The sequence below is a fragment of the Asterias rubens genome, chromosome 9 (assembly GCF_902459465.1).
Source record: "Asterias rubens chromosome 9, eAstRub1.3, whole genome shotgun sequence".
In the NCBI taxonomy this organism is placed as follows: domain Eukaryota; kingdom Metazoa; phylum Echinodermata; class Asteroidea; order Forcipulatida; family Asteriidae; genus Asterias; species Asterias rubens.
The window spans coordinates 18,861,851-18,889,794 of record NC_047070.1 but is presented as its reverse complement, the minus strand read 5'-3'; the positions used below and the strand labels follow the sequence as shown (position 1 = coordinate 18,889,794).

The 27,944-nt window shown below is 40.2% G+C and overlaps 1 protein-coding gene across 5 annotated transcripts; it reads left to right on the top strand.

The window, feature by feature from the left end:
- Positions 1 to 306: 306 nt before the first annotated feature.
- Positions 307 to 27,944, top strand: LOC117294607 (serine/threonine-protein kinase 10-like). 5 transcript variants are annotated; one of them, XM_033777098.1, is made up of 20 exons: positions 307 to 1,214; positions 6,661 to 6,825; positions 7,477 to 7,675; positions 8,561 to 8,633; positions 8,791 to 8,985; positions 9,618 to 9,699; positions 10,139 to 10,249; positions 10,728 to 11,093; positions 12,291 to 12,386; positions 12,864 to 13,412; positions 17,728 to 17,766; positions 19,890 to 20,020; positions 20,440 to 20,563; positions 21,673 to 21,912; positions 22,601 to 22,748; positions 23,066 to 23,190; positions 23,841 to 24,032; positions 25,063 to 25,188; positions 25,653 to 25,766; positions 27,714 to 27,944. In XM_033777098.1, exons 1-20 carry the CDS (start codon positions 1,059 to 1,061, stop codon positions 27,846 to 27,848), a joined length of 3,366 nt encoding a protein of 1,121 aa, XP_033632989.1. In that variant the 5' UTR covers positions 307 to 1,058; the 3' UTR covers positions 27,849 to 27,944. The 5 variants fall into 5 exon arrangements, with proteins under 5 accessions (XP_033632989.1, XP_033632987.1, XP_033632985.1 ...); XM_033777096.1 differs by having other exon boundaries at positions 10,731 to 11,093; positions 12,291 to 13,412; XM_033777094.1 differs by having other exon boundaries at positions 12,291 to 13,412.

Sequence of the window (27,944 nt, the reverse complement as noted above, 5' to 3'; positions counted from 1 at the left end):
AAAAAATTAAATTAAATTTATGTATCTGTGATCTGCATGGCCTTACTTTATAAGATAAAAGAAGCCGACAACGCAAAAGTGACGTCAACAGGCGTGGCGACTGTGAACCGCCGTGAACTTTGTTCCCTGGTCCCACCAGCATGACGTCGGTTTCAGGTAAGCCTGGTGCCATTTCGACTGAAGAGTTAAACGCTATGTATTTCCGGCCAAATTGAAACGGGAACAGGACGTGATTCACTTTCGTAATTACACGCTAGCACATGAAGGGGGCAGGTACCAGTGAAGTGTTTAGGTTCCATTTTTTAATCCAAAATGGCGAAAACTGAGTACTCGGTGACATGGGTGATAAATTGATCTTTTCCAAGAGGAAGTGTGATGAGTTAAAGTGATTTCGCTGATCTTTGCGGCTTTCCGGAAGTTTATGGCCGTGCAAGCTTTCTTATCTCGTGGATAGTCGTTGATTGTGTGATGCGTGACAACCTGTTGTTCTGAACTCCAACACCGAGACGTTTTGTGACCGAGCAGGGAAGTGTTGTCGAAACCGCCAAGGAACGAAGGCATCCCGCCCCGCCGTTGACTGCTGCCCTGCCGGCCGTCGGGTCATGCGTGGGCTCGGTATTCAGTGATTACTACTGTACATTTGTTTGTTTTCTGGCTGAATGAACACACAGTTAATTCCACTTTTAACTGTCGTTTTAACTAACTGTTTAAATTGTGAGCTATGACTTTGTTTTTAGTGTCACAAAACATTGATGTTTACAATTAGAATACCAAGGTTCTTGTGAGGTGATTTGTTCGAGGAAAGAGGTGTTTACTTCAAGTTCAACAGTCACAGAATAAGGAAAACACAAACATAACGAATTTTCTCACAAGTTTTGGGTAACTGTCACTTCTCTTATTTACGTGTATCTGATCCTCTTACAACTTGTAATACTAAAACAAGCTTGTCATCGAATTTAGTCGTAGCAAACAACCAATTGATCATTGAAAGATGCTGAACTTGCATACGCTATAACTTTCATTCTAAATAAAACTTGCATTGCAACGAAGCGAGCAAGATGTCAATACACGCCCTAAAGAGGTTCTTCCGTATCTCAACGGGCGACAAGAAGAAGGAAGATAAATACCAGAACATCATCCGAGATAAAGATCCTGAGTCGGAATGGGAAATACTCTGCGAGATCGGCGATGGGGCTTTTGGAAAAGTATACAAGGTGAGATAATATTGCTGTCTGTGAAAATACGGAAAGATGTCCGTATCTTGTCACCACTTTTCCACTCATTTTAATCATAAGGAATATCTCATTTGAGTAAATAAAAAGTTAGGTATAGACCTTATGCACATGACATCATTTCAGTACGGCGCCCACGCCTTGAGGTCAAAAGGAGGTTGTTCACTGGCCAATCTATGTGCGTTTCGATTGTTTCGTCACCGTTTGACCTCAAAGATGGCGGCTGGATGACGTCAATGCATAAGGTCTGTTAATATATTTCATAACAAGTAGTGGACAAGTGGTGGCAGGTAACAACATTTTTCCCAAAAAATCTTTGATTTTTTTTAAAGTAGGCCTAAGTCTTCAAAGTAGCCTTATTATTTGGAAGTTAAGTTGTTGCTTTTTTTACGTGGGCCAACATTGTAACCCAAAATAGTATCTCATTTACCAACACGCAGGAACTACATGTACGGCTTTACGTCCAAACCGAATGACGAAGCAGTAAAAATAGTTAGGTGTCTTGCTCAAAGTACACAAGTGTCAAGACCGGTACTCAAACCCAAACTTTGCTATTCAGAAAACCAGAACTCGAGTCCAGTGCCCTTTACATCTCGGCCACAACATGCCAATCATTGAATTATCTCTTATTTTGCAGAAATGTAGAAAGAATTTAGTTGAGACTATATAGTACCACGACCAGAACTCAAAATAATAAACTAGTACAATAGCAACAGAATTTTTTTGTTACGACTATGCGGACACATGTACATGGTGGTCATACAGTTAAGGCCTAGTCACACTGCAGCGATAACGAAAATGATAACGATAACGATAACGAAGCAAAGAGAACGCATTCTATTGGTTGACTTGCTCCATGCAGAATACGCCCACGCTTATTCAACCAATCGAGGGCATGCATTTTTAAGGTTATCGTTTTCGTTTTCAATATCGGGGTCTGTGTACTTGACTGGGCCTTTATTCTACCAATCATGATCCTACATGGGGATAGTTTCCCAAAGAAATTTAGCCTCATAGACAGGGGACAGCAAACACATGAAGATGAAGCACAAAGCTATCCTAGTTGTAGATCTATGAAGACAACACAACTTCCCTGACTGCACAAACCAGTAAGGTCCCACATTTTTGTGTTTGTCCTTGGGAGTTGTCTTTGTCTCCATTTTCCTGGAATAAAGGACATTACTCAATCCTGACCATCCCATTTCATTAGAATCTTGTGTTAGTTAAACCAAGGTTGATTCCTGTGGTTTTAAATATCATTGGCTCAAAACAGTTTGCTAATGAATGATAGTAAGGAATTATAATTTAAGGAGAGCAGTGTCATGGCCGAGCGGATAAGAACACTGGACTCAAGCTCTCTCTGATGCTTTTGTTCAGCAGAGTGTGGGCTCGAGTCCCAGTCGAGACACTTTCATGTACAGTGGAGTGTCCTTTTAAAGCAAGACATTAACCATTATTGCTGCGTCTTCAGATTGGAGGTAAAGCGTGTGTTTTGTTATTACTATGCCGCAAAGAACCCAATTACAAAAAGGAAAAAAATAATAGGCCTATAATCATGAGTGAAATCTTGACTAAACATTCCATTTCATCGGGCAAAGCCTAGTAAAATGGAAATTCCTAGCCAAATTTCACGGGCAATTACTCTGGATAATGCACAAATTATGGACAGGTATAAACAATTTTTTTTCTCTTCTTTTTTTTCCTTTAAAAACACTTAAGACTTGCATTTTGTAAGCATAAACACTTCCATAGACTATTGTAGAAGCTCAAAATATTTCTTTCTTCACATGAATGGTTTCCAACCAAAATAACTTGTTTTGTGTGTGTCGCCTGAGAGCGGTCATCACAAAGCACTGAGGCCCTTTCCGAATCCAGGGCGTCGGCTTTGGACTCGGCTTCAGGCTCCGTCCTCTCGTCTTAAGCACCGAGTGCGTTTGCAAAGGGGGATGCGCAATTGTCAAAACAACTGCGGGGCCAAGCTAGCCTGAGCTAAATCCAAAGCCGAAGCCGTACAATGTAGTTTCGTAAAGGGCCTAAGATTCACCTTAAGATGAGTTTTTAATGTTGCCATAGTGATTTCTATTGTGTCATCACACTTTGCCTAGCAATTAAGATTGATTTGCCGTTAAGATCAATCTCAGCTCTTTGTGAAATCAGCTCCTGTTTTCTCTCAAGAGAATTTCTTTTGATATCAATTCTCTTTCTGCTGAAATCTAACACCGTGGTCTGTTGTATGCTGGTGTTTCTGAGAGTGGCAATTACAAATTACATAAAACACCTTGAGGCCATGGTACAATGGGAAATGTTTTCAGTCTTATTATTTCAAGGCAATCACTTGCACTGCATGAAAAATGAACAATTTTGCAGCACAAAAGACAAGCTTCAGGTCCTATCGCAAATCTTACTTGATTGCTCTCCTACCATGCAAAGTCTCAACTTCTTAAAGACCCTGGGCACCATTGGTAATTGTCAAAGACTAGTCTTCTCACTTGGTGTAACTCCTGTGAAAATTTGAACTCAATTGGTCGTCCAAGTTGCGAGATAATAATGAAAGAACTCTAATTCTATATATGAGGTCTTGAAATCAAATTCTTGGAAAATTACTTCTTACTCGAAAACTACTCCACTTCAGAGGGAGCCGTTTCTCACAATGTTTTTGTACTACCAACCTCTCCCCATTAACTCGTTACCAAGTAAGGTTTTATGCTAATAATTATTTTGAGGTATTACTAATAGTGTCCACGGCCTTTAATAGTAAAAAAATGAAAGAGTGTAACAGACATTTATGTATGTTTCGTTTTTTAAAAGAGCAACGAAACCAATGCATTTCTTCCTTGGTAAAGGGCACTCTACATGTATGAGAAAATAATATTGTAAATTGCTACTGGAGCATTTTAAGGGCACCAAGGCAATGACCAACAGGACATGGAGGCAATTGCCTTAGTTGCCTCCGAGAAGTTTCAGGGCTGGTGTAATACAGTACATTGTAAATTGCTACTGGAGCATTTCAATGGCACCAAGGCAATGACCAACAGGACATGGAGGCAATTGCCTTAGTTGCCTCCGAGAAGTTTCAGGGCGGGTGTAATACAGTACATGTATATGGATTTATAAAGTGCACTTTCAAAACACGAGGCCACAATACATGAGGCCTACTCGTGGTGCTACCTTTCTCTATGAATATTGCCTATAAAAAAGCATTATGTTGACAAAAAACAATCAATAACTGTACATTGCACATTATACTATGTACATTACCATCCTTGAACATAGACCTTTTATACATGTAACTCAATGATGATTTGTGCACTGTACATCAGTACATGTATACGTACATGTATACGTACAACAGCATGTACAATATGATACTTGCGTATGTAATTCTACCTCTACGATTTTATGCAGTTTCAGAAAGCCATGGCATTCACTGTAAGAGAACACTGTAGGAGAAGTTAAGATCAGATATCACTCCAACATGTCACATTTTGTTTAATTGAATGCAAATCAGCAACCTGAGTACATGTAGTATTCCCCCTAGGCCTTGTTCATCCATTGCATCTTGTCCGGCATTGTTTATGGATGACACAGAAAGGAAAATTAGTTTCATGATTTTTTATTATTAGAAACCTGGAGAGGGTTGACAAATGTTGCTGTATGTTTTTTAACACGAAGTTGATTGATAACGTCACTTAAAGGCAGTGGAAAATATTGGTAATTACTCAGAATAATTATCAGCATAAAACCTTTCTTGGTGACGAGTAATGGGGAGAGGTTGATGGTATAAAACATTGTGAGAAATGGCTCCCTCTGAAGTGACATAGTTTTCGAGAAAGAAGTAATTTTCCATGAATTTGATTTTGAGACCTCAAGTCTAACTTGAGGTCTCTAAATCAACCATCTAAACGCACACAAAACTTTGTGTGACAAGGGTGTTTTTTCTTTTGCTATTATCTCGCAACTTCAACGACCAATTGAGCTCAAATTTTCACAGGTTTGTTATTTCATGCAAATGTTGAGATACACCAAGTGAGAAGACTTGTTTACTTTTGATAATTGGAACCCCCTGCTGTGTGTTCAATCCTATTTTTATGGTTATCATATTATAACATAAAACTAATGTAACCTATAGGATAGGTGAAAATTATATTTAAAAAATATGTTTGGTTTGCAAATTGTGCATGCAGGAAGTCCAGGCTACGTACATTACATGTAGCTCTTTTGTAAACATGTGACATCACAAAATACAGTTGTCTATTGTGTCACAACAACATTAAAGCCATTGGACCCTTTCGGTAAACAGTTTGTGTACCACAACTTCTATATCAAATAACAAACCTGTGAAAATTTAGGCTCAATCGGTCATCGGAGTCGGGAGAAAACAACGGAAAAACCCACCCATGTTTCCGCGCGTTTCGCCGTGTCATGACATGTGTTTAAAATAAATCTGTAATTCTCGTTAACGAGAATTTATATTGTTTTGCTGTTTTCTCAAAAAGTAAAGCATTTCATGGAATAATATTTCAAGAGAAGTCTTTCACCATTGCCTTCTGTAAACCCTGTAAGTTATTTGTAAATCTGTGAACTTCTTTTTTTTTTTTTTTTTTAACCGAAAGGGCCCCATGGCTTTAAGGCATTTATTTGGAAATATTTGGCCATGAACGGCTTGATAATAGAATGTGATCCTCCAAGAGCAAAGTTCAAGGGCTGGATTTGACCAACTACACCCGGGATGGCTCATCTTCACACACTATCACTCAGGCCTGATGCTTTGTTTTTTAAAAGGGCAAGAGCATCCAAAGCATTCTATTTGATAAAGGGCACCTAAATGTATTTTGTACTTGTTACTCTTTGTTGCCTTTAGGTATGTAATTGTTTATATTTGTTGATGTACTACATATTTTTATATGGGGGGGGGGGGTGTAAATCTACTGCTGCTGGTCATTTTGTTGGCTACCAATAAACAAAAAAGAAATAAAGATAAAATGTTTGAGGAAATTGTAAATTTCTACTGGAGCATTTCAAGGGCAACAAGGCAGTGACCAGGGGGCATTTTTATATTTTGTTGACATTTTTTTATGCAAGTCGCTAGACACACAAGGCCTGAAGGCCACTTCAAGGTGTGGGCTACAATTATTTTTTTCCAGAGGCTGTTGCCACCTACTCCTATGGCTGATGGATGCAGGCTTGGGTATCAATCAGTCCGAAGCCTGGCCGGTAGAGCAGAAAGCACTACCTACCCAATTTTACGTAGCAAGTGTCATGACCGGGATTCGAACCCACACTCTGCTGATCAAACACCAGAGCTTGAATCCGGTGCTCTTAACCGCTCGGCCATGACACGCCACGAAGGAGGCAGTCGCTTTTGTTGCCTTAGGAAAGCACTCCCAGTGTATTAAACTTACTAATGTTTTGCTAACAACCCCCACAGGCCAAGAATCGAGCCACCGGTATTTACGCCGCGGCCAAACTCATCGAGATTAAAGAGCAAGAAGAACTGGAAGACTTCCTGGTTGAGATCCAGATATTGTTTGAATGCAAGCATCGCTACATCGTGGGAATGCATGAGACGTATCTCTTCGCTAACAAATTATGGGTATGTACTTGTCCAAAGCATTTCAAATTATGAGTATGTACGTATTAATGAAGGGTGGCATGGTTGGCTTGTGCGTAAAGCGCTTGCCTCTCACCAAGGTGACCCTGGTTTGATTCCCGGCCAGGGCCATATATGTGAGTTGAGTTGTGTGTTGGTTCACTGCTGTGCCACAAGGGTTTCCAGACCATCCGGTTTTCCTCCCTTGGGAAAAAATCAAACACTTTTGATCATGGCTGTGCTCCGTGGTCATAATGGGTTGATGTGGCTGGCAGCCAAAGGCGCCCTTGCATGCCTGCTTCTCGAACATATTGTAGCCGCGTCCTTCGCAATTCAGCTCTTAGCTGCGAGTAAGGATGATTAGCCTCCCAAGTTATTATTATTATTGTTACTGTAAGACCAGCTTTTTTTATCTCCAAGTCGGGAGCAATTTTCTTCGGACTTTTTCCTCAGTTTTCTTGGAGACGCACAATTGCGATGGCATGATAAATCCATGGGGAGCCCAAGGTTTCTTAATAAAAATAAGGTCTGTTTGTTTGTTATAGAGGAGATTAAAGCAAAGGGTAAAGGCTAAGGTTGGAAAATTGAAGAGGAATGACGACAGAGGGCGCTATTTATGTTACATGGATATTACTCCTTTGTGATTCCTAACAGATGCTGATAGAATTCTGCGAAGGAGGAGCCCTCGACGACATCATGCTGGATCTGGAGAAGGGTCTAACCGAGATGCAGATTAAGGTGGTCTGTAAACAGATGCTAGAAGCTCTGGACTTCCTTCACAGTAAACACATCATCCATCGAGACATTAAGGCTGGCAATATACTTCTCACCATGAGCGGGGATATAAGACTCGGTAGGTCGAAATTAAAACTCAATCCAAGCAGTTTCGGCACCAGAGATTTGTTGATTTGTTATAAATATTCTTAAAAATACTGTTTATGCAAGTCCTCAGCCACACAAGGCCTGAAGGCCACTTCAAGGTGTGGGCTGCAAATCAACTATTTTTCTTTGGGCTGTTGCCACCTACTCCTAGGGCTGAAACAGGGTTACCCGTTCACAGTCCATACGGATGTTGGCTTGGGTATCATCCACCAGAAGCTCGACTGGTAGACCAGAAAGCACTACCCTCCTACCTACATGTATGTAGCTTGACGTGGTTAAGTGGCTTGCTTAAGGACACATGTTTTCACAGCTGGAATTGGAACCCACACTCTTCTGATCAGAAACACATTTTTTTGCTCGAGGATCTTTAAGAAGCTCCGGCTTCTTATGTAGTCTCCAATTCTTTTAAAGAAACTGGACACTATTGGTAATTGTCAAAGGCCAGTCTTCTCACTTGGTGTATCTCAGCATATGTATAAAACAACAAACCTGTGAAAATTTGAGCTAAGAAAAACCCTTGTCACACAAAGTAGTATGATTTCAGATGCTTGATTTCGAGACTTCAAATTCTAAATCTGAGGTCTCGAAATCAAATTCGTGGAAAATTACTTCTTTCTCAAAAACTGCTCCACTTCAAAGGGAACCGTTTCTCACAATGTTTTATACTTCCAACCTCCTCCCATTACTCGTTACCAAGTAAGGTATTATGCTAATAATTATTTTGAGTAATTACCAAAAGTGTCCACTGCCTTTTATTTCTGTTAATATCAGTGTTTATGCTGTGCATGCTATTAAATGTGTCTATGACCGATTTAGAAAAAGTTAACGTGCTTATCTTTTGTTCTCTATCCTTCAGCGGACTTTGGAGTTTCTGCTAAGAACGTCAAAACCAAACAGAGGAGAGATTCCTTCATCGGTACTCCATACTGGTAAGAAAGAACTCTTTTTAAAAATACAATTGTAGTCCACCACATTTAGGGACCTTGACAATGTGCCTCAATCTTCAGGTTGGTTTTTAAGTTGGCGCAGAAACAGAAACAAAAGGTAATAACTGACTAATAAATATGATTTATATTTGTTGTTTAGGATGGCTCCTGAGGTAGTGGTATGTGAGACACTGAAAGACAATCCGTACGACTACAAAGCCGATATATGGTCCTTGGGGATAACATTGATTGAGCTGGCCCAGCAGGAGCCTCCTTACCACGAGCTTCATCCCATGAGGGTACTCATCAAGATCCCTAAAGCAGAACCCCCGATTCTCCTTGCCCCTTCAAGATGGTAAGTAGTCTGGAAACAGGAAGAAACAACATGTATAAATAAATTGTAAAGTTGCGGGTACAACCATGTGTAAATCTCTTTTGTGGGAGTGTCGGCTCTGAAAAGAGCCAGTGCGGTCTCGACGTTTCTAACAGTATACTCTGTTCAATGGCTTTCAAGACGAGCCGAGTATACTGTTCAAAACATCGAGACCACACTCCCACTAAAGAGATTTACACATGGCTGTACCCGCAAGGTTACTATATATTTATGGTTTCTTCCTATTTATCCACACCATGCAAAGCTTCAAACAATACTTAGTCTGGAAACCTCAATGGGTATCGTGGTCGGGCGGTTTTGGGTGACTTCAATCAGTTCAATCAGTTTATTTCCACAGTTTCAAAATCACAATCAGTATCAAATCATAGGCAATGTATTAGTTGGAAATAAAGAAATAAATAAATGTTTGATGAGATTAATTAAATGAATAATAAGCATTATTCACAAGTTCTGAATGTGGGTTTGAATGCTAGCCTGGTCAGTCGTGTCATAACTGTTTCCCTCCACCTAGGAGTGAAAATGAATACCAGCCAGAGTTGATGGATGGTGTAGAGTTACATGTATGCCTGATTCCTGTGTTTTTTTTTCTTCAGGTCTAAGAATTTCAGTCACTTTATCAAGACATGCCTCGATAAGAATCCCGAGTCGAGACCGTCAGCAGCAGAAATGATGAAGGTAATTTATAAAAATAATACCCCTTACAAGAATCCTTATCTCATAACCATTCCACACACCCCAAACTCCATCCCAGCCCCACCCCATCCGAATATCCCAAACAATGGATGTGCTCGTTTAGCTTCCCTTGGTCGACCCGGTCTGCCCCCGCTGCATTCGAATAGCTTTGACATCATTCCAGGGGCTCACCCAGGTCAGCCCCCCAGTGCCCTGCTTGTGGAGTGGGTCACTTGGGGGCTGGCCCCAGGTGCATAGCATCACTACGAAAGTGGTGAGTGATTGTTCGTTTTGCTCTTGTCTGGGGCTCACCCGAGTGAGCACCGCGGGGTCGACACGGGGAAGCTAATCGAACGCACCAATTATAAAGATTAATTGTATCTTCTTAAAAAAGACAAAAAAACTTTTTGCTGTGTAACACGCTTTCTGATTGGTCCTCCAGCATCCCTGGCTAGCTGATGTGACTGATACTAAGCCAGTCAGAGACCTTCTCTGTGAAGCCAAGGCTGAGGTGACGGAGGAGATTCTGGAACTCCCAGAGGACCAAGTTCCGGTAAGAAACAAAATGTGATTGGTTTATTTTATCCACGTGATGAGAACTTCAAACAGATGTTAATACTTAACAAGACCTTTTTCGGTCATAACTGACCTGTCCGAAATAGCCATACAGGCCACAAAGTGCCTCAAGTTTTGACCAGTGTTGTGCTTTGTTCGTCATTTACATGTAAATTTGGGAGGTAGTGCTTTCTGCTCGATCGACCAGGCTTCGGACTAATGATACCCAAGCCTGCATCGGTATGGACTGTAAAAGGGGTAACCCTGTTTCAGCCCTAAAAATGATTGTAGCCCACACCTTGAAGTGGCCTTAAGGCCTTGTGTGTCTGGCGACTTGAAAAATAAATAAAAATGTATCATTAATTCACAATATGGACACTTAGATTTTTAAATTTTCTCAAACGTGGACACCCATTTTACCAAATCTTGGCTAAAATGTCAAGGTGTTTAATTGTGTCTATTCTTGACTGTTTCAGCAGAATGATCAGAGCAGCGATGTAAGTGATCGTCGCTCGTCCATCGGTGCCGACAGCACAGACAGTCAAGAGTTGCTGAATAATTCAGTCAGCATTCCCACAACGCCCTCTAGTAACATCATTAGCCCATTAGCTGTTAATAACAGCACACCATTGGTCAACAATAACGGCAAGCCATTGGCCGACGATGACAGCACGCCATCGGCCGTAAATAGCAGCACGCCATTGGTCGACAAGAACAGCACACCAGTGGCCGACAGGAACAGCACACAATTGGCCGACAGGAACAGCACGCCCTTGGCCATTAATAACAGCACGCCATCAACGCCGACCAAGACTTCATATAACTCGCCTGTAAAAGAGCAGGTAAGTCGAAGTAGACCAGGTTCGAATCATAACTAAGGTAACCGCTAATTTCACAATGACTAGAATAAGTATAGATCCTTAATCAAGCTGTCAACATCTTGGTCATGTTCCCTGTTTCCAATAACAGCAATGAATGCTATCATTCATTGCGCAAACATGGCACCAGACTATTATTTCGTCTAGCCTCAGTTTGGTCGCAATGAGTTGGAATGGAGTAAAATCAAGATGGCAACACCGTGATAAAGGTCTATTGTTGTATAGCTACTGAATCACAATTTCTTGATTTGTCCAGTTCATAATCATCTTATCAACTGGATCTAAACGCCTTTGTTGTAATTGCATTTTTAGTTTTGTTGTTGTTTAGTGTTCTTTTTCTGTATATGCCCTTCTGTCTGTCCGTGGTTCACTTTTTAACTCTGTATTTATTAGGCCCACTATTTTTCTGTGGTAAGGTTTAAAACATTTTTAACGCTGTACCTTTTTACTGGTGACTGTGTTTATATGTGAGCATTAAGGCCAAAGGAATTTCCCTTGCAGGGACAATAAAGTTTTATTGTATTGTATTGTATTGTATTGTACACGTATGTTAAACCAGTGTTTGTATGAGAGAGATTGGCTGTTTGCCAGCTTGGTGTTCATATCCCCTTGTGGGAGTTTGCAGCGTTCCCTTGACTGTTGTTCATTAAGAACGACAGATGGGTTCTTAACTTAACCGTGCAGATAAATTCTTTTATCTTCTCAATCAAGATTGATTCTGTCGCATTCAATTTAATTTGAACAAACCAACTTGCAAAAAGTTAACAGTACAGCTGCTGTAAAAAAAAAAAATTGTATAAGAACAAGGCATCGTACTAGGTGTCACTTAAGTTGACGTTCAAAATGGCTGAATAGAATAGTGTACAGACTTAGCCCCAATTTCATAGAGCTGCTTAAGCACAAAAAGGAGCTAAGCACATTAGAAAATGGTTACCAGCCAAACTGCCATGTCACATGTATGGTTCTTGACTGACGCCCTGCTCATTTCTGCTAAACAATTTTCCGCTTAAGAAGCTCTATGAAATTGGGCCAAGTTTACAGAAACAAATCCCGCCTTCGATCTCAATGACTTGTCATAAGATATTTTGTTTATTTGTTCCAGTATCTCCTTGTCTCATTAAAATTTAAACTTTTTGTTTTGTTATCTTTTTGTTTGTTTAGCCAAGTGCTCAGAATGGTCAAAGCCAGGATTTTAATCGCAAAATGAGCTCAGTCAGCACAGCATCCGTGGACGGCGTCGAGCAAGAGCACCATGTGGTATGTGATGTAGTAGACACTGACAAAGGGGATGGGAAACCGACTATAAGTGGGGAACCGACTAGCGAGGACGGGGAACCGGCTAGCGAGGACGGGGAACTGGCTAGTAGGGATGGGGTAAAGCCTATAGCAGATGGGGATCTTCTGGGTGGAGATGGGGAACCGGCTAATAAGGATGGGGTAACACCTACTGTAGATGGGGAACCACTGAGTGGAGATGGGGAACCGGCTAATAAGGATGGGGTAACACCTACTGTAGATGGGGAACCACTGAGCGACGATGGGGTAGTGGCTAATAAGGATGGGGTAACGCCTATAGCAGACGGGGAACCGGCTGCTGTGGTGCTTACTGATCATTTAGTTATAGATGCTAATGAAATCGAGGGCTCGGATATCGAACCCAAGGCCAGACTTGAAGAAATTAATGCAGAATCACTGTCGAGTAATGTAGATAATATTAATGACTTGGCTGAGAAGGCAGAGGATGTTGATGAAGATGCTCCCTCGAGTAAGACCGAGGATGAAGGAGCTGAGACGGTGAAAACGCTAGATGTGGAAGATGTTATCGGTAATAAAGATGAGATGGTGGAAAACATAACGGTTGATACGGAAGAAGAGGAAAGCAAACCAGAAATGGAGAACAATGCTCAGAGTCCCACTGAGAAAGAAGCAATAACATCGGCAGATCAACCTATGCCAGTAATCGTCATGGAAACACTCAAGGATGTGGATAATATAGGGACGCGAGACGGCGAGGTTGTTCAACCAGACGGGAACCACGTCACATCATCTCAGGAAAACAGCATTAAGGAGGGCGTAGATTCCCCGAAGCCCAAGCCAAGCAAACCCAAACTGGACTTGCTTAGAGGGGAGTTGGACACCCTCGGGAATGGTGGGGTAATCTGCAGTGGGGAGCCCTCCCCAAAGACGCCCCATAGCATCTCCAATAAGGGCAGCATCGCCAGCCGGGGCTCGTCGGAGAACGGTAGCGAGGTGGAGCTGGATCGTAGCATTTCGAAGACTGAGGTTAGCCTGGTATTTCCTACTCTCACAGCATCCATGCCTGAAGGCTTCCTTTTTGCAAAAGCGTTTTGTCTTGAGCTCCGCACACACACACTCATGCTTTCATCTGTTCCACATGATTGTCATCTTTCGTTGCAGTGCAAGTTATTTTTTAGTTGTTGAGTTTTATTTTGTTTTCTTTTTAGTTGATCATTTCACATGCTTGGTTTGCAATGTTATTTTAGTTTGTTTGTTGTTTAGCCTTTTTGTTTTCATTTCTACCTTTGAATCATTCCGCAGGGTTTATCAGTTTAAGCATGAATCTTAAAGCACACCAAGCCACCTCTTACCCTTTTCATTTTCTCAGAAAATAAAATTCTCTGAGCCACCGAAGAAACTTTGAAATTGTCTTCATGGTTTTTAAATCACTTTTATTGATGTGGTTTAATCCTCTTTGAGACTACACCAACCACCTGTTGTCATCACTTCAAAGCTTGTGAATAACATCAGATACCAACCATTACGCAACTACTCGCACTCAATAGATGTTGACCTTTGACCCCTAACCTCTTGGCGTCTTTAATGTTAGTTGGCACTTACTGGTTCAACAGGAGTACAAGTCTCTCACAATGATACATATTTGAAAGCTTCGCTTAAAGACAAAGAAGACAAAGAAGAATGTCGGCTCACTGTACAATTCTCGCATAGTGTGCTGCCAATCTCGGACTCAGGAATTCAAGCAGTATATTCCCCCATCAGACAATTGAATCATTTTCTGCTGATGCCTGTCTTTAACCGAACAGATAAAGACAGGGGTCCAGTCTATCCTTACAATTATTTTCTGGATTGCTTGCAGAAACCTCAAAATTTTTGCTGTCTTGTTGTGCAAGGGAGAAATGCATTGTAGCACAAAATGATCACTGGCACAATTTACATAACATTTGCATATCTCAATATTCATGACTGATACACTGTAGAAAACACCAAAGGGTTTAGGGTTCACAACATGGTCACAATTTACATAACCTTTGCATATTTTCCATATTCATGTTTGATACACTACAGAAAACACCAGAGGGTTAGGCTCCACAACATGGTCACTGGCACAATTTACATAACATTTGCATATTTCCATATTCATGGTGAAGGCATGGTGCAGGATTGGTTAATTTGTATGATTACTTTGTTAGGGTTGGGTGAGAGCATTATTAGTTTTCAATTATGCAGTATATAGGTCAAACATGTAACGGTACCAGTACTCAAGAGAAATGTCTCCATCTGATATATTGTCTATTTATGGGTGCTTTCATTTAGCTTCCCTGGGTCTCCCCGCGGTGCTCACTCGGGTGAGACGTGACAAGAGCTAAACGAGTGACCACTCACCGCTCTTGTAGTGACGTCGTTTACCTGGGGCCAGCCCCCAAGTGACTCACTCCACAAGCAGGGCACTTGGGGGCTGACCTGGGTGAGCCCCTGGAATGATGTCAAAAGCTATTCGAATGCACCGGGGCAGACCGGGAATGACCCAGGGAAGCTAAACGAACGCACCCTAAGATCACATTCTGAGAACCAGTTAAATTCAGCGCGCTTCGGCCAAACATCCAAACTTTGGGTCCAGAGTGCCCCAAAGTTTTGAAAAATCTTTGCTCGGTAGAACCCTTATCAATATACTAAATCAAATAAATGTTAAAATACTTTAATACCACAAAAAAAGAGGCATGCATGAAGTTGTTATTGTTATGTTTGAAGGGTGCAGATGGTAGTGTTCTTAATTATGTTAATTTATTCATTTTGAAGTGAGTTCTTTTCTGCCGATGCCCGTCTTTAACCTTAAGTAACTGTCTTGTTCATGTTCTTATTTCTGTTCTGCACTGCACCGTTTGCTTTTATTTTAAGCTCACGTCAAGTTGCATCTTTTGAGTTTTCTTGTTCCTGATTAAATTGCATTTCGTTTTTATAATTGTGGTTTTCAGTTTGCATTGTGACATAAAGCAAACAAATGTTTTTGCAGTGGTTGTGTTTGTTCTATTTTGTCTTCTATGTACAATTTTGCATGCTTTTGAAAATACATGTTCTGTGTACATTGTGTAGCACTTTACTTTGTAAAAAGTTGTAAAATTCTTTCAACAATTTTTTCTCTCCAAACAATTACAAATGGTTTTTTTATCAGGTTCACACTAGTTCAATGTTTTGACCTTATATTAAACTTTACCCAGTCCTTGACCTTTATCAGCAGGCCATGCACACAAACAAACCATCAATATTGGAGAAGCCTCAAATGACAATTGTTTTTTCAACAATAGTCTCAAGTGCGTAGTTTAATGTGGATTCAATTTGTTCATTTCCTCGTTTGTCTCGGTACGAATCATTAGTAAAAATGTTTCCCTTTGTCCAATATATCCTGTCAGACTCTCACTCTCGAGAAAGATCGAAGCCCAGTTTTCTTCATTATGACTTCATTTCAGAGGGAAATATCTCACACAATTTTTTTTCTTCTAGTATGAACTTTCATAATCAGTAACTTCTTCCATGTAGACCGAAATTCTAAGGCACTCTCAAAGTAAGGGCAATAATAATAATTATAATGATTAATAATAATAATTGTGGCTTCTTATAAAGCGCACATGTCCGCCACCCAGTGACACTCCTGGCGCTGGAACATACAGCATTTCCTGCCAGATTGTGGGACTTTGTTTGAATTATGAGACCTAATTTTGATAGCACCATGTAATGCTTTACAAGATGATGTGGTGTAATTTGCTGCCGATCAAACCAGGAACCCCTTCTCTTTTCGATAAGTGCACTGGGTTCTTTTACATGCGTTACATAACACATGGGACCAACGGCTTAACGTCCCATCCGAAGGACGGAGCAATGGTTAAGTGTCTTGCTTAAGGACACAAGTGTCATGGCTGGGGATTCGAACCCACACTCTGCTGATCAGAAACACCAGAGTTTGAATTTGGTGCTTTTAACCGCTCGGCCACAACACTTCCACAAATAACACGTTTTAGTTAGAAGCGCACATCAGCTTTCGATAGTATACAGCATGTGAGAGACATTTCTCTTTGAATAATTGTGGTGACGTAAAACGAAGAAAGTTTTATGCCCTCAACTTTGAATCTGAGAAGTGTTACGGACAGTAACGTTTCTCAGATTGTGTTTCCTAGTGGAGAACTATGCGTCCCACATTGCATGTGAACATATTCGCTCTGGATTTTCGGCGCTACATGTATCTCAAAAACGCGACCACCTTTTGAAATGAAATTCTCACATTCTTGTCAAATCAACTTCATTTATATAGAATTAAAATAATCGAGGGGTTGCCAAAACCAAGGGTATACTTTGCCTTTCAAAGAAATTGAACTATCATTCACCAGAATTCTTTTTTCCCCTCACTTGTTTAAAACATCTGTGGATAACCCTCTGTACATTTTGTCTCTCCTTCGGTAAATATTATTTTGATAACCTGAAGTGCACTCCAGAAATACTTCCACCGTGCTCGGTTGGTTGTTCTTTCCAGAATGCCCTCCTTTTTAAACATCTGGCTAGCTTTTGTGCACATCTGCTTTGTGGACACAGCCGTTGACATATGTTATGTACACAGTGGATGTTGTTTACCCTCAAATAAATTGATTCTGTGTGAAGCGTGCTGTTCATGCCATACCCTTGACTTGTTTGCCACACAATTTTGTTAAAGGCAGTGGACACTATTGGTTATTACTCAAAATAATTATTATCATAAAACCTTACTTGGTGACGAGTAATGGGGAGCGGTAGATAGTAAATAACATTGTGAGAAACGGCTCCCTCTGAAGTGATGTAGTTTTCGATAAAGAAGTTATTTTCCATGAATTTGATTTCGAGACCTCAGATTTATAATTATTTGTGGTCTCGAAATCAACCATCTAAAAGCACACAACTTTGTGTGACAAGAGCGTTTTTTCCTTTCATCATTATCTCGCTACTTCCACGACCAATTGAGCTAAAAAAGACTGGTCTTTGACAATTACCAATAGTGTCCAGTGTCTTTAAATATACGAAGAAGAATGTCCTTCTGTAAACCCTGTAAATTATTTGTAAATCTGTGAACTTTTTTTTTTTCTGTTCCGAAAGTGTACATGATAATATCCATACCATAAGTATTATTTTTACAATTAGTATTATTGTAGGCGCCCCCCAGTATAATTGGTAAAAAGTTTAACAATTAATTAATTATTATTATTATTTTTAATGTAAAATCTATAAAAATGTTCCTTCAAGATTATAATCCAATTCTAACTTTCCAGCAATGCCGTAATACTTTTCCAATGACGAACACTACATTTATCACTTACAGCCAAACGCATTCACCAGTAAAAATGAAAAATTTCCAAAGGTAATATCTTGGGATGTAATATTTTCCCTTCCAGCAATTAACAGAGAGTTACTCACTTTCTTAACAATCTTTATTACAGTCACCGTTACAGTTTTATTCTTGCACCCTTTTAAGTTAAAGACTAACACTAAACTTAGTTCTTGAACACCTTTGTTTTCTTATCAATTTTTTTCAATTTTTTTTTATGGTTTTTGTTCTTTGAACAGAAGATCCTTTCAATTTTATTTAAAAAAAAACCACTAATAATTATGAGTAATCACAACTTTAACTTTCACGAAAAAATTCAATTCCCTTTTTAAAAAACTGTAATAATAATATCGAGAATTAACACAGGTTTCTCTGGGTACCGTATTTGAACATGTTAAATTTTCATCACAGTTATCATTTCAATTTAGATTTGTGTCAAAGAAAAAGTTTTTTGTTAGGGCTTTGGCTAGGTTATATGACCAATTCATCTGGACAAAGCCGTAGCCAAAGACACTCAATATAAGCGATTCACAGGACAGTGTGCCTCTACAGTTTCAATCAGGAGAGTTTTTTTTTCGTTTCAAAAAGCTGTCAAATACTTTTTTAAGAATCAGTTTGGGATTTCTAAAATGGCTGATATAGATTTTGCAAAATATTCACCAGCCTCACACAAAAAATAATAAACATAAAAATCTCATGCCATAAACACAGCAGAGGAATAAATGTTACTGCTTTATGGAGGAAAATGGTGGCATGGTTGGCGTGTGCGTAAAGTGCTCGCCTCTCACCAAGGTGACCCCGGTTTGATTCCCGGCCGGGGCCATATGTGAGTTGAGCCGTGCGTTGGTTCTCTGCTGTGCCACGAGGGTTTTCCAGACCATCCGGTTTTCCTCCCTCGGGAAAAATCAAACACTTTCGATCTTGGCTGTGCTCCGTGGTCATAATGGGTTGATGTTGCTGGCAGCCAAAGGCTCCCTTGCATGCCTGCTTCTCGAACACGTTGTAGCCGCGTCCTTCGCAATTCAGCTCTTAGCTGCGAGTAAGGATGATTAGCCCCCCAAATTATAAAATTATTAAAAATCACTCCTGTTTCCTGTTCACTGCCCAAATTTGACGGCTGCTTGCCATCTGAAAGTCTCAGGTATTGGAATCCTCGCATACACCAATAACTCGTCCACCCTTTTTGGGCATACACTGCGAAAATGGCATCTCATCTGCAAACTGTAGAGGGCGCACTTATATTGTGAATCGCTTGTTATTCTGTCACATGGTTAAAGGCATAATACACGATTGGTTTTTAAAATTATTTAAGCTGCAGTTTTTCAGATGGATTGAAAAAATCCACTAGAAGCAAAAAGCTTATAAGCTTTTCCGCAGAGCACTATCATTCATCTCCATTTTGTTTTTCATTCGTAAACCAATGATGTATAATGCCTTTAACTAGTTTGTAAAAGAACAACTCCATTTTCAACTTGGTTTTTCACTTCATACTGACATAGTCCATTCAATAATCATTCCGTCACAAGATTTTAATTTTAAATTCATCCTGAAGACGATCAGAGCATACTGATTGAAATGTTTAGTCGTCAATCACCAATTTCTTTTTTTGAAAATCATCACTACTCAAAAGAGATTTACATATTGTGATAACCAGACCTCACCTAATTTTCAATTTGGGTTTAACATTTCAATTTGAGTTTAAAAACAGTCAACACTGGGTTGTTACTGATGCATTTGTACTCTCAATTTTTTCAGAAATACGCATCTGCTGTATAATAGACCGATCCATTAAGCTTCGCCCCATTGCGATCTGACCAATCACAACCCAATTGAGCAACCAAAAGTCTGACAAATAAAGTCTGACAAACATGCACGAATGGGGGGGCGCGCGCAGCAGAGTTGTGCAGAATGGCATTGAAGAGGCTCACGTGTTCTTGCTTACATGTGCGCCGTGGGCGGAGCCTAATGGATTGTTCTATTGCAAAGGTCAACGGTTTTAACCCCACCCAAGTAAAATACCTGGGATTTATTCACAGAACTCGGGAAAGTATTGAGTATACAATCCTTACACACATCAATGTAAAATCTTCCTACGTACAAACCCATTTTGACGTCAACAGACTTTTAACTTTGAGTATGTTACTTCTTGTTTTTAGGAGAAGCCGAACTACAAGACCCTTAAGAAGACAAGGAAGTTTGTCTTGGATGGGAAGGTGGTGACGCTGACGACGTCTAAGGTGGTCCAAGAAGGATTGGAGGATAAATCAAAACAACGCCATGAAGACAGGTGGGTAATCAAATCAAAAACATATATTTTGTTTTAAAAATTGGGCTTAAGACATCAAAACTTTGTGACGTCAAAATTTGCCAAGTCCAGGCCTGATACTTCACGGAGGCAATGAGGCAATCCGTGCCTCCTGGTTGTTGCCCCTCCTTGAAATGCTCCAGTAGAAATTGAGAATTTCCTCATAGAGTGCCCTTTACCAAGGGGAAAATGCCTTGGTGCCCTTGCCCTTTCAACAACGAGGCATAGAGGCCTGCAAGCCCAAGTGGTGCTTCCGAAAAAAGGGCGAGTGTACGTCCGAGTAACCTAGAATGACCCATGACCCCCTAGTGACCTTGAATGACCCATGATCCCCTGAGTGATCTTGTTTGACACCATGACCCAAAGTCTCATCCATCTATCTTGTCGTTGAATCTGAGCAGGAAGGCGGAGATGAGGCAACTGAAGCTTCTCCACAAGGGAGAGACGAAGGAGAGCAACAACTTAGCCAGTCGGATCTTGCAGCAAGCTGAAGTCCTCAAGACCAAACACAAGAATGAAGTACAGGTTAGTATTTAAGAAGTTTGTTTATACTCTGCGCCTTGATTACCTTGTTTGGTAGATATGTGCGCTATATAAGACTTTGATATTGTTATTATTATTATTATTAGTCTCTTTTTGCTATTAATTTAGAAAATGGAACAAGCTGTTGCCACCTGCTTATCGACCAAAAGGACCTATGGTATTAATGCATAAAATAGTTCATAATGGCCCGACATATTGACCCTCATCTGATTCCTTCTCCAGAAGAATGACTCTGCTAGGGTTGAATTGTCGGACCAATAAACAATTTTTGCTAAGGGAATAAAAGGGTAGCGTTGAGTTCTTACACGGCCATTTAAAGGCGCGGGCCTTTAGCGCACGGCAATGACCATGCAAGGTTTTAAACAGATGTTTAAGAACGAGTCACTTCTCTTTAATTCCCATTAAGCTTGGGCGATATCACGATAATATCGAATATCGTGATATTAATTTGGAAACGATTTCGATATCGGATGGATTTGGTTTTAATCGAATTATCGATATATCGCGATCATCGCGATATCGATTAAATATCGCGATGTATTTGCTAGCTGAGACATCTTGCACCCCATAGGTTTGGAGTAAAACCAGAAGAATAGGTCATTAGAACACCTCTCTTATGCTATGACTGTCTCTTCTACAACTTTCACTTGGAGTTTGAAGACTGATGATGTCAAATTTAATTAATCGCGGTTACATCGAACATCGCGATATATTGTCGGCGATATATCATGAATAAAATAAATCGAGATCGCCCAAGCTTAATTCCCATTCATAGATGCCCTTTTGTAAAAAAAAAAAAAATTACAGACACTTTGACAGTTGAAAATTTGAGGTTTGAAAGATTTTGTTCTCAAAAACCTTATGAAGAGTCTGTTTCGCGTGGATTGTGTGTACATGCGCGCTTAAAAGTAGATTACGCGCTGTTACTAATAGTTATGAATTGCGTTCCGCTTGATAATCAACCGTTTAAACACCCCCAAGTGACGCGCTTTCCACCAATAGGAGTAGAGTAACTGTCTTTGAAAATTTCCGATGTGACACATGTGCTGCTCAAACGTTAAATTTTTACCACTGATACTTCCCACTTACAGACTTTGATGAAGAAGTACGACAACGAAGTAGAACTCTTGAACAAACAGCAGAAACATGAAGTAGAGAAACTGGAGCTTGCTCAAACCAATGAGGCCAAGACCTTCACTAGGGCTTCCAAGAGCAAACAGGAGAAGGATCTTAAGTACTTCAGGGAGAAGCAGAAGAGGGAGATTAAAGAGATGAGATCAATACGGGGACCGTCTAAGGATGATGTCAAACGCAAGAAGGAAGAATTTGAGGTGAGGGGGCGGGAAAGAGGCTAGAGGTCTAGTGCAGTGGGCTAAAGCTCTGTAGTTCACTGGACTCAAGCTCTGTAGTGCACTAGGCTCAAGCTCTGGTGTTCGTAGAGTGTGGTAAGCGACACACCATACAGTCTAGTGCACTAGGCTCAAGCTCTGGTGTTCGTAGAGTGTGGGTAAGCGACACACCATACAGTCTAGTGCACTAGGCTCAAGCTCTGGTGTTCGTAGAGTGTGGGTAAGCGACACACCATACAGTCTAGTGCACTGGGCTAAAGCTCTGTAGTTCACTGGGCTAAAGCTCTGTAGTGCACTGGGCTCCAGCTTTGGTGTTTGTATAGTGTGGGAAAGGGAAAAGTAGAGTTTTGATTATTTTTTCAACAAAACATTTTTTAGCCACTTTCACACTACACAACTTTTAGCGATTTTGAATGAGTTTTTACCTTTTGCTGTCGGGCAGTGTGTTCTTGGCATGAGTGCGCTGTCCACACGCTCGAACGATGATAACAAGACCCGAGAACAATACACTCGGATCAAGATCACTTACCACCTTTCAGCATGAATTATACATCTTCTTGAGCATCCAAGAACACACCGCCCGGACTCGATCATAAAGCACTCAGTATCTGCCAGTTCGCAAAGTCAAAGTTGATTGTCCAGGATTTAATATTCTTGGTTTGACCTCTAGGTCCAGATGCAGCAGGATGAGCACAGGTTCATGTCGCAGCAAGCCGTGCAACTAGAAAGCCAGACTGCAGATCTTTCTGAGGTGCACAAAAACAAAGTAGCCCTTCTGGAACGGAAGTTCCTCAACGATAAACACCAGAAACTCAGAGGTAAGTATCACTTGCACTTAATGTTTTGGCTTTGTATTTGTTTTCTTTTACAGATTCCTATTATGGCGATCCTGTACATACCTCTTTTGTTTGTTCCATTTCTCCTGTAGTAAACATACTCCCATAATAGCAGTAGTAGTAGTAAGAATACTGCTACTACTAAATATTGCTACTTCCTAGCGGTTCCAAATTGAGAGAAAAATCCACATGACTGCTGAGCTGATAGCTCAACTTTTTTTACTGATCCAGAATTCATTTTACGAGATCAGATTGAAAAATTGCTGAAAACCTCTTTGTTTTTCCTTGTTTTGTTGTAGCGAGGGAGTCCGCTGTGTGGGAGTTGGAGGAGAGACAATTGAAGGAGATGCACCAAGCCACTAAGACTCAGATGAAGGATATGTTCTTCCTTCAGAGACATCATCTTGTCATCAGACAGGAGAAGGTAAGCCCCGGGAGGAATCAAGCAGTCGGTTCGGATGAGGAATACTTCAAGATGTTGAATAGTTCCCTCGGATGTTTTTTTGCCAATTTTACAGCTATCAAATCCCTTTTAAGTGAGCTGTGGTTACACTAAGTTATGGTTGATGTTAATTATTTCATGTTTTTTTTCCAAAGTGAGATTTCCTGAGGGAAAGTCATTGGTATCTTAGACTGGACTATTCCATATATCTTAGAGGGGATGAGATTTTAGAGTCAAGTTTCCCTCTATATTCTTTGTCAAGTTTACAGCTATCCAAACTCTCAAGTGAGCACTGGTATTACTAAGTCATGGCACACGCTATTTATTTCACTTTTGTCTCCAAATTGGAATTCCCCTTGGCGAGTCAAAGTTCTTGGTCTCCTAGACTGGACTATTCCATATATCTGATAGGGGTAGCGGGTCCTTGATTAACTTTGACAATCATCATTATCATGACTTCCATTCGCGTACAGCACACAGGCGTTGATCAGTGGCTACAATTTGTTCGTTTTGTTAATTGTTTGTTTTCATTTGTTCGTCATTGATTGTTTGGCATGATTTTTGACAAGACCCCCTTAGAGAAAGGCCATGAAGAGCTTTGAAGGTCAACGCAAGATTGTTCTCATTCACAGGAGTTGCAGATTGTGAAGTCTGTTCAGGAGAAGGAAGAGGAAGACTTGAGGCAGATCCACACCCAGGAGAAGAAACGTCTGCCAAGACACCTTCGCAGCGAGATGAAAACTCGAACCACCATCTTCCGTAAGAGCATCACCATCAACAATCCCAACTGCTCAGCAGATGAGGAAAGAGAGAAAATGAAGGAGGTATGATGAATAAATAGGATTTGAAACTTTGCTTTAAATAAGTAGCATCTTAAACTTGGCATGGTGGGAGTTAGAATCTGGTGAAGTTTGCAGAACCACCTTGTTGAGGAGTGTTGGTTCTGAGATAAACCGGGGCTTGACGACTCAACGTTTCGATCAGTAGGCTCTGATTGCCATCAGGAGAAGAGCATATTAATTTTGACCCATACACTGCTGTGTGTTAGCACTGTTTACTCAGTACTTTCCCCGAGTCCTGTGAAAAAAATATCACAGGCATGTTAATCGGGTGGGATTCGAACCCACGACCCTTGCAGTTCTAGAGCAGTGTGTTACCAACTAAACTACCGAGGTTGCCCGGTAGCTAGAGGCAGTTCGAATCCTATGTTTTGGCAGCGGGTACCACAACGATAAGAGATGAAAGCTGACTGAGAAGAGCATAGCGATCGAAATGTTGAGTTGTTAATCCCGGTTCTTCTGGGAACCAACACTACTCAAAAAGAGATTTACTCATGGTGTTACCATAAATCTCACTTAACTATAAATAATTTCCTGCTTAGCAGATGTGAGTAGGATTGCAATGCTACATGTGACGTTTTATAAAACCAACACTACTCAAAAAGAGATTTGCACATGGTGCTACCACAAATCTCAATGAGGTTTAAATCATTTCCTGCTTAGCCGACATGACACAGATGCTACATGTGACGTTTAACATCATAGTTTTGTCCTCCAATCAAGTAACAAGCATCTACTTGGATGTTCTATATTTTAAATGATGAATGGTTTGCATTCGTGCAGTGGTGAGGATATTTTCATTTATTGAAAGATGAAATGTTAAAATCCCAATGACGTGTTAAAATATGTGCTTATTATTTTGCTTATCTATTTAAATATGTTGTGTTTGTAATATCTTCAGGAGAGTAGTAAGAAATAAATGTTGACTCGAATGAATGAATGGAAATGTCAAGGTCCTAAGATGTTTTTGAAGACAATTCTCATTGGTTTTGTCGTTGTTTTTCCCTCTGATTAGTTCCAAGAATCGGAGAGTAAGAGATATAAGTCTGAGATTGATCGTCAGGAACGTAAACAACGTCGCCAGATGGAGAGCCTGAGACTAAAAAATGGTGCATATATGCAAGAGTTGCTAACCATACACGTGAGTTACTTCTTTTCTTCATTAACCTCCGCCTGTTGTGTGCCCATTTCGCAAAACGGTGTTGCTTAATTTGGTGAAACACAGCAGAATTATGCTAACAGTGAACAATGCCTTCACACATTGGTGTATATTGACCCCTTGCACACGCGTCACACGCAGCGACTGATGCCACGCTCACCATGTTGGTGGGCAGTTAGGTTAACGTGTATTAACGCAGCGTTGCCAAAAATGTGCACTTCACTGCATAACGTACGGCATACTCTATGCATAGAGTTATATATGAAAACGCACAGTGAAATTGCCCACCAGTATGGCGCATTCAAGATTTTTCTGATGATGACGTCAGGTAAAATGGGTCAAAAGATCAAAACCATAATGAAAGTTGAACATGCAAGAATAACATTTGTTTAAACATTAACATTGTTGTTGATTTGTTGTGCTGTTGTTGTTGTTGTTGTTGACAGAATGAGAAGAGAAAACAGCTGATGGAGCAGGAAACGTCAAAGCTGAAAACTAAAGAAGAGGATCACATTAAGGAGATGAAAGTTTGGAAGGATAATCTTCGACCCAGGAAAAAGGTATGACCATTTGTCACTTTAATAAAAATCCTTAGGAGCCACAATTTAGAAGAATCTCCTTAACAGAAACTCTGTTGGGCTCCAGCCGACTCAGTTTATATTTCGTCTGTCTGAGTTTAAATTTTGTAATATTTTGTTTTGATGGTATACCTTTATATTTTTAACTTGCCCACAAAATTAATATCAATACTATTACTAATTTCTCCGGTAGCTGCTTTGATGGCTGTAATAAATTAAACTGTTCTCATAAAATTTTGCCTTTTTTTATCAATTGTCGGTATTCTGGTAGTAAGCTATTATTGACTTAGTGTGATTGGTCACGGATCATTAACTTTTATATTCAAGGCCATCAAATATCATAATTGATTTTTGAATAAATGGTCCTATTGTGTGATATGTTGATGAATTATTTTGAGTTGACATTTTTGGTTTCGACAGTCTGCCAATTTTTTTTTCAGAACAGTATTTGTTTCCCCCGCCCCTCCATGTAGCAGAACGCTCAAACTAAAGGTCGCCACACATCTGCAACTCTCTACCACTTAATCTAAGATCTTGTCTTTGTACCACACCATTTAAATCTCTTTGCAAAACATATCTTATGTCACAGGTTTTCAAGAACTAATTTTGTTGTGTCTGTTTTTCTTTGTTTTGTTTTTGGTTTTACTGTACCATGAACATCCATCAGGGTGGATATCTGTGCATAATAAGTCTTACTATTATTATTATTATTATTATTATTATTATTATTATTATTATTATTACTATTATTATTGTTGTTGTTATGATTGATCATGTGGGTGTAGATGTGATGTATTTATCTGTATGCTTTATTTCATCTGGCAATGTTGTGTATCCTACTAACTGACTAAGATATGTGTGCACTGGATTTGAATAGTGTCTGGTACAATGACTTGCTTGATCACACGTTACCACTCCAATTTGAATTCCTTAGACTATCGAGACAGTTGCTACGTCACATGATACGGGGCAAGCTTTTACGTAAGAGACGAGGAACATCCCCCATACCCAACTTTGGTTGAATGTCTAATAATGACCCAACGGTCTAGAGGCTGCTAATACAAAATCTTGCCCCGAATCATTTAACAACGCAACTGTCTCTGTAGTCTGAGGAATTCAAATTTAAGCGGTACGTTGTGACTAAGCAAGTCATTATACCCAAAATTATCCAAACCTGAACTTAACTCTGAAATGAGTTATTGAAACCATAGATGTGTTTTCAGCATGACTAAGTATTATGAGGTGAAAGCATCACACACATTATTCTCTGTTTTTCTCCTTTTTTTTCTTGTAATGGTCAGTAGAGTATACTTATATAGGTCACTGCGCAATATAAATGTCTGTATTATTATTATAACTATTATTATTATTATTACTATTATTACACAGTTTTGCCACCCTATATTGGGTGCATTCGTTAAGCTTCCCCGAGTGTACCCCGTGGTGCTCACTCGGGTGAGCCCCTGACAAGAGCTAATCGAACGGTCACACTCGCCCTCTCATGGTGACGGCATGCACCTCAGGTCACCCCCCAAGTGATCCACTCCACAAGCAGGGCACTGGGGGCTGACCTGGGTGAGCCCCGTCAAAGCTATTCGAACATACCGGGGCAGACCGGGGTCGACCCAGGGAAGCTAAACGAACGCACCCATAACTGCATCCACCCAGCATGACATGTACACAGTTTGGTTCTGTGCTCAACTGTGCCACCCTACAGAATCCAAGTAGTTGGCTGGTTTTAAATGGTTGGCCAACTCACTGAAAAATGGCACAAAGAGTAGGAGGCCTAATGTATTGATTTAGATGATCTGTTGATCATTTTTGTAGCATTTTAAGTAGGCTTAAATATTTTGTATTGTTTGTACAAATAATTCAAGGGATATATTTAACATTTCGGATAACATTAATGTTGTGTTTTTGATGTAACAGGATCTGGAAGAAAGTTTCAAGAAGGAACTTCAAGATCAAGAACGCTTCTATGCCAAGGGCGCCACGGCGGGTGGTGCCTCCAACCAGGAGCCTGGTCAGACCCATATGAGAGATGCTAGAAATAGTCTCAAGTAAGACGGGTCACCAGACTTGTACATGTCGATAGTAATACAACCTGCAAAACAAAATATATAAACTCAAATTTATATCTTTATCCCCGATGAAAATTTA

Excerpts from the sequence above, each read along its gene's own strand:
- LOC117294607 (XM_033777094.1), top strand. The coding sequence starts at position 1,059 with ATGTCAATACACGCCCTAAAGAGGTTCTTCCGTATCTCAACGGGCGAC. Across the intron at positions 6,826-7,476 it reads TCTTCGCTAACAAATTATGG|ATGCTGATAGAATTCTGCGA; the intron begins GTATGTACTTGT and ends GATTCCTAACAG. Across the intron at positions 25,189-25,652 it reads AAGAGTTGCTAACCATACAC|AATGAGAAGAGAAAACAGCT; the intron begins GTGAGTTACTTC and ends TGTTGTTGACAG.